The following is a 6,842-nucleotide window of genomic DNA, read 5'->3' on the forward strand; positions in this document are numbered from 1 at the left end:
AATACACATAGGAAGGGGCATGCATTCCTTTTTCTTTTTTTCCCCAGAAACACTTGTAAGCAAAGTTTGGGATCCCCTCACCCCATTCAGACCTTTGAGGTAGTAGGGTTGGGCGTTTCTCTAGATTCTTTTTGCTGTTTGTTTTCATGTTCAAGGTCCATCTCCCTTCTTCTCCAAACACTCTAGTTTCCATGTGGGCAATTTCTACACTGCTACGTTGGATACAGGCATAATCTTGGCAATGATATGATTCTGACAACCTAACTAAAACTGTAGACACTGAAAGGTGCTTTTGTCTACCCTCTCCCTGGCATAGCCAGGGGTAGTTATGTGATCACACCAGAACCATTTATACTGAAGCTCAGAGGCCTGCAGGACACAAGACACCAGAATGATCTCAGATCAAATCTGGTGGTGCTTTGGGCAACATGGCGGCAAGAGTTCTGGGGCAGCAGTAGCTGCATAGCATGGTGTCTGTGCAGGCAGCAGCTCCTCAGCTGTTTTTGCAGAGCAGTGTCCACTGTGGTCCTGCTGCTGAGCTCTCTGGAGCTATCCTGGGTCTTGCCCTTTTCCCAGCCTAGCTTTCTTGACTTTGGCTTCTTGACTGTCATCAAAGTGATATGATTTCTGACATCCTTGCAATGATTTTTTTTTTCTTTTCCTCTTTCCTTCCCTTTCTTTTCAACTCTTCTCTCCTCCCCTCTTCTTCTGTCCCCTCCCCTCTTGTCTTCTCTCTCTCCTTCTTTCTTATATTAAAGCCATTGCTTGCAATCAAGAAGTCCATGCTGATATGCCAAGTATTCCTAGTGTCTGAAATATTTTTTCCCATTTGTTCTTCTAAAACTAATCTTTGAAATCACCTTCAAATGTTGTCTGCAAATCCCACAAGAAGGCTGGTCTTATTAAATCATCATCTTCTTACCTAAAAGATTTTTACCAAAGTCAATCATCTACCATATTCACCAAGCTTGACTTCAAAAAATTTCCAAGTATGGAGGTGCCAACAAATGATTTGGGAAGAATGGTGGGTTGTCTATTAACATCTACATGAACTTGGTTGAATCAACACTTCCTATGCCTCCATTCCCTTATCTGTAAAATGACACTTTTTAGAGTAGTGAGGTCCCCTCACACAGTAGGTGTCCCATAAGTCATGGCTAACAGGCATCATCCGTGAGGTGAGTTCCAAAAGAGGAATTCTGACTGACTTGTGTGTGAGCAAGACCAGCCACAGGACCAGACTCAGCAGAGATCCTTCCAAAGTGAAACCAGCATTCATCTGGATATTTGCTCTGGCACTTTGGCTTTAGAATCAGTCATAAATAAACAAGAGCTGCATAAAATGGATACTGAGCCCAGCTCTGCTTAGCTTCACCCAGGGCTAGTGTTGTTCTTCCCTGAACCACCAACCAGTGAACAAGGAAGGAGATACACAAAGCCCTTGTGGACGTTCCTGGAGGCACAGGATTGGCCTGACACTGTGTCCCAGTGGGTCTCTCCATCCCAAGCTGATTGTTCTATTCCAAGCTCATTCATTGATTCTTGTCCTAGTGTAATTCACCCCAAGTCCTCTTTTTACTTAAGTGGGGTATTCCTAAAGAATGGGTGTCTGAACAGACGCATGGGTGAAGAAGGAATGAGCGAACAAATCTCCCTTTTCCCTGGATCTTATCCTCTGACCATCTGAACAAATATGCCAATTGACTCTTGGCTTGTGTCAACCACCATCCAGCTATGATTCTAATCACCTCTGGTGAGAGGCATCTGGTCTTAGAAGTACAGTCTCTGAAGCTGTTCAGAACTCATTTTCTGTGGCACTGTGTTACTCCCCATGGTAGGAAAGACGTGGACACAGCACTGTCACAGCCACAGCCCTGCTCCACGTGATTCCTAGAGCTTTTGTTTGCCTCTCAAGAGAGAAGAAGGAAGAGGAGGAAGAGAGGGAGACTAAACCACATAAACAAAGCTCGCCTGCTCCATACACGCATGTATTGTAACTTGAGGAAAAATAATACACTTTGTAGAGACATCTTTATTTCCTCTTAAGAAAAAGGAGCCAAAGAAATGTAGACTCAAATCAGTTCAACATATTGACAAATATTAATTGGGAACCACTACAGATTCATTCATTTACTCATTAGCACATTAAAAATCTGCTTCTTTGGGGCTGGGGATGTGGCTCAGGCGGTAGCGCGCTCGCCTGGCATGCGTGCGGCCCGGGTTCGATCCTCAGCACCACATACAAACAAAGATGTTGTGTCCACCAAAAACTAAAAAATAAATATTAAAAATTCTCTCTCTCTCTCCCTCTCTCTCTCTCACACACTCTCTCTTAAAAAAAAAAAAATCTGCTTCTGGGGATGAAGATGTGGCTTAGTGGTACGAAGCTTGCCTTGTACAAGGCCCCAGGTTCAATCCCCAGAATCTCAAAAAAAAAAAAAAATCTACACAAAGAAATAAAAATCTGCTTTCAGAGAGGAAAAGGGCCAGGGAGTAGGAAGAGGGGAAGGAGGGGAGTTATATTGGCTAAACTGTATCATACTGTGTGCATGTATGAATATGTAACAACAAATCCCACCTTTATGTACAACTATAATGCACCAATAAAAAAAAAGTGCAAAGAAAAAAATCTGCATTCACAACATGCCAGTTATGAGTTATGGATACCAAGCGCCCACTCCTTGCCTTCTGAGGCCCCTCACAGTGCCGTGTGGTATGCAATACACCTACCAAAAGCAATAGGCAATTAACAAAAGGAGGGGTACCTTATCTACCTGGGAGGTCCAAGAGGGTAACCCTTAGGTCCTGAAGATGAGAAGGTATCCTCCTACAGATAATGGAAAAAGGACAACTCAGGAAGCTACTGCAGGCCAGGCTCTCTGCTAAGCAGTGTTCTAGGACCTGTCCTCAAAGAATGTGTATTCTGGTGAAGGAGAAGAGGCAGACAGGATAGAGAATAAGTGCATAAATACACACACATAGGTAGATAAATAGGTAAACAAACCAGTAGGGTAATTACAGATAATGTGTCATAGAGAAAAAGAAACAGGGTTGTGGAAAAGAAAGTAACTGTGGGGAGATCCCGCTGCTACTCAACTTCTGGGATCCAGTAAGGGCTCTCTGAGGAGGGACATGTAAGCTTGAGGTTCCCCAAAATGCATAAGAAAGCATATCACATATTGGGGCACAGGGGGATGTGAGGAACCAAGAACAGTGAGGCTGGATAGATCATGAAAAGACCTGACTCCACACCAAGGAGCAGAGACATTATCCATCTTATTGCAACAGGGAACCACTGCAGGGTTCAGAGCCCCAGAGAGCTAGATCTGATCTGGATTGTAACCCACCTGGGAAGTCACTGGCATTAGGCCTGGGTTCAGAAATCCTTCTCAAATTCTCCCTCATCAGAAAGACTGAAACATTATTGAGTTAATAATGTAAATTATATCTGATGCTTTTTTTTTTTTTGATAAAAACTAAATGTTAAAATTTATTTCATCATCATGATTACAGACATTATATATAGGGCAGGGTGGGCAAACAAGGCAAATGAAGAAAGCACCTTTCCCCTCCATTTAACCAGAAGCAGCATTTTGACATTTTTATGATATGCAGGTTGACTTAATTCATTAACTTGGGTTGATAACTGGCAATAACAAATTTTTGTAGTTTGGATTTTTTTGCCATAGCAACTCCAAGTAACGTAATTCCAGAACTATGCTGTGAGCTCTGAAATGGTGTTCATTTTAACATTCTTGAAGCTTTCATGTCTTAATTGGACACCTCTTATTAAGGCAGGGAACTGTTAAAGAATGTCTTCCTCTTTGCTTACCCAGGCCACCAGCAATCTTTTTCAACTGTTATAAAAATAAACTGGATGAAACTGTTGTGCCTGGATCCCTTTTTTAAAGCATTAGCTCCCTGAGAGAAGAAAGAAGTCCTAACCAATTGTTTTCATGAACAACGACCCCAGTACAATGTACCTAATGTCCTTTGCAGCAAAACCAAGAAGTCAGGCAACCCTGCTCATCTTGACTAGTTTATCAATAATTTATATACAAGATATATTTAAAGCTGATTTCAGACCAGGTATTGCAACCATAATCCCAAGAAACTGTTCAGTTTTAGCCCACTGAGGTTCTGGAAGATGCCAGATCAAGTGAGAAATCATCTCAAAGCAGAGTGGTGGTTCATCATCTTTTACAAGTGAGAGGAAAACATCAATAGAGAAGAAATGAAACAATTTCCTCCTATATTAATTGAATCCTACAGCTATCTTCACAGCCTTAGTTGACAAAATCCAGAGTCCTCAATTTCCTGATATAGGAATCCATTTTCAAGGTGACAGTTAATATCAAGAAGAGTTTTCAGGCTTTTCTTTGCCATGGCCCATGAACTCCAGTCCTTCAATAGGAATCTCTTTCTCTTTTATTGCTTTCTGCACGCACTGCTGGTAGCGCTTGAAGAGGTCGGTGCACGGGTCCCCGGAGCCGTCTCCCTTGAGGAACTTTTCGGCAAACCAGCGATTGAAGCACTGGTCGTACTCGCGCTTCATGTCGGTGCAAGCCTCCCCGACGCTGTTCATGGCTATGGCGGAGGCGACCTGATGCTTTTCAACAAAACATATTATGTCCCTGATTATATTTCTGGCCACGGCTCTGAGGCCAAACTTACAGAAATAACCAAAGATGCGATGAATTTCCATAGATGCAGTGACTCTGTGGAGAACACCTCGTGGTGTCCAGATTCAGAGAGACCCACGATGCAATTACAGTAATGAATTCCACACATTCACAACATTCTCTGCAGAATATGGAAGTAGGGCTTCTATGGGAGGCCAGAAATGGAGATGCTTCCTTAGACAGGAAACAGAGTGTCCTGGGATAGAACATGCCCCCAAGTAGACTGTGTGGCCCTGGTTGTCACCTCCCTACTACAATTGTCTTAAAATTCAGAGAGCACAGGTACCAGGAGGTGTCTGGATCCATCCTTTTAAGTAAAGTTCATCTTCTTCAAAGCAGGATATCATCATGTTTTAAATGTGTAGCTTCATCAGCAGCTGCATCAGGCACAGGAGTTTTAAAATGTTGGCATCTGGGAAGCCCATAATGGCTTCTGAGCACAAGCAAAATACAGAAGAGCAGGCCCAGGAGCCTTTCTCCACTTCAGCCCCACTTTATTGGGGGAGAAACATCCTCTCACATGAATTAATAGCACATAGCTATTTGTTTATTCTGGGCATTTAGATGGCTTTCAGTCTTTTAATATACCATATAACTAGTGCAAAGCTCATCCAGATTTTCTGCCTTATGGGTTTTTCTCTAAGGTAAGACCAGGAATAAGCAAGTTTGTTGTAGAAAGAGCCAGATAGTAGAAACTTTAGGTTTTGTGGACCTCAAAGTCTGTCTCCTCCTCCTCCTTTCCAACTCCTTCTCCTTTTTATTCTTCTAACAACCCTTTAAAAATATAAAGACCATTCTTATCCACAGACTGGATTTGGCCTGTGGAAAATTGTTTATTAATGGTGTTGGCAGTAATGTGGAGAGACAGGCTTGCTGGCCTCCAGGTCACATGAGATCTTAGCCTGCTGGGGCTATTAGGTTCCAGGGATCAAAAATGGCCTGTGGCCTGTTGAATCTGAGTAATCTTATCATTTTGGGATTATCCTTGTTATGTCAAGGGAAGAAACTATTTTGAACCTAAAATTTGTCTAAGTTTCTATTTTGTTAGGTTTGTCCTTTTGGTGCCCAGGGTATTATTAGCTCCATGCTTACTCTGTCTGGCGAAGCAAGAAAGTTGTCCTGGCCAACTGCATGCCTGTGGCTCCCAGGGAAGGCTTTGAGAGAGGTGTCAAGGGAGGAGCTAAGGGACAAAGATGTCCACCCCAGGAATCCATGGAAATCCATAAGGAAATTCTCTTATTTCAATATAATATGTAAGAAATGGTATTAAAGTGCAACTTCTGTCATCTGCTCACAAAATGTTGCCCAGTTGCAGGCTATTTTCTTTGTTTTAGCTCCATGAAGCTATTTTGAGTCATGAGTCCCCTTCCCTACTAAAAGCCAGGCCAGCACTCCTGATGCTCATGAGACGGATCCAGAAGAGAAACCCAGAGCCGCAGCCAGCCTTTGTGCAGAATTCACCAGGCTCCAGTTCCTCCCTCGTTCAGAAGAGGAAAACAAGGCAGGGAAAAGCAGTTGTCCAAAGCTGGCAAGTGGCAGAGTCTAGTTATAGACCTTGATATTCCAGGTCCAAATCCCAAGTCTTCAATCAGTTAAGAAACTCTACATGCTAATTCCTGGCCTTTGTGGAGTGAAATGGTGAAACAATTCCCCAGGCCTTGGAGGACTCAGATAACTTCCTCACCTTCCCCCCAGAAGGGACAGATGGATCCAGCAAGACTCTCAGACTTGCTGCCTTGGCAGAGTTAGAAACCCCCAAATCTACACAATTCCCGGTGATATATAGTGGCATAAACAGTCATATATATATATATATGTGTGTGTGTGTGTGTGTGTGTGTGTGTGTGTGTCTGTCCCCTTCCCTTGGGAACATGAAGATACCTTTTAAATCAGAAGAAACAAAGCCTTACTTACCCTGATTCCAATGTTGGAGGAGAGTCTGTCTTTGCCTCAGCCATGGCAATTCTGATTCTCCCTGCATAATCCCAGTAGAGCATGAGGAAGGTCCCAGAACCCTCAAACACCTTCTCACATGCTCCCTCCAGTTGTCTCTGCCTGGTCTCCCTAGATCTCTGTAGAAACATACCATGCTACCAAAAACAGCATTTAAATCTGGTGGGATATGGATGTTTCTATTCACTCTAAATCCAGGCTCGATAA

The 6,842-nt window shown here is 43.1% G+C and overlaps 1 protein-coding gene across 1 annotated transcript; it reads right to left on the bottom strand.

Annotated features, from left to right (window-relative positions):
- Window positions 1–3,477: 3,477 nt before the first annotated feature.
- Window positions 3,478–4,602, bottom strand: LOC107138486 (TP53-regulated inhibitor of apoptosis 1). The gene has a single exon (XM_015481078.2). It carries the CDS (start codon window positions 4,583–4,585, stop codon window positions 4,355–4,357), a length of 231 nt encoding a protein of 76 aa, XP_015336564.1. The 5' UTR covers window positions 4,586–4,602; the 3' UTR covers window positions 3,478–4,354.
- Between the last annotated feature and the right edge of the window lie 2,240 nt (window positions 4,603–6,842).

Source organism: Marmota marmota, unplaced genomic scaffold (genome assembly GCF_001458135.2).
Source record: "Marmota marmota marmota unplaced genomic scaffold, marMar, whole genome shotgun sequence".
NCBI lineage: Eukaryota > Metazoa > Chordata > Mammalia > Rodentia > Sciuridae > Marmota > Marmota marmota.

Coding starts and splice junctions, on each gene's coding strand:
- LOC107138486 (XM_015481078.2), bottom strand. CDS start 4,585: ATGAACAGCGTCGGGGAGGCTTGCACCGACATGAAGCGCGAGTACGAC.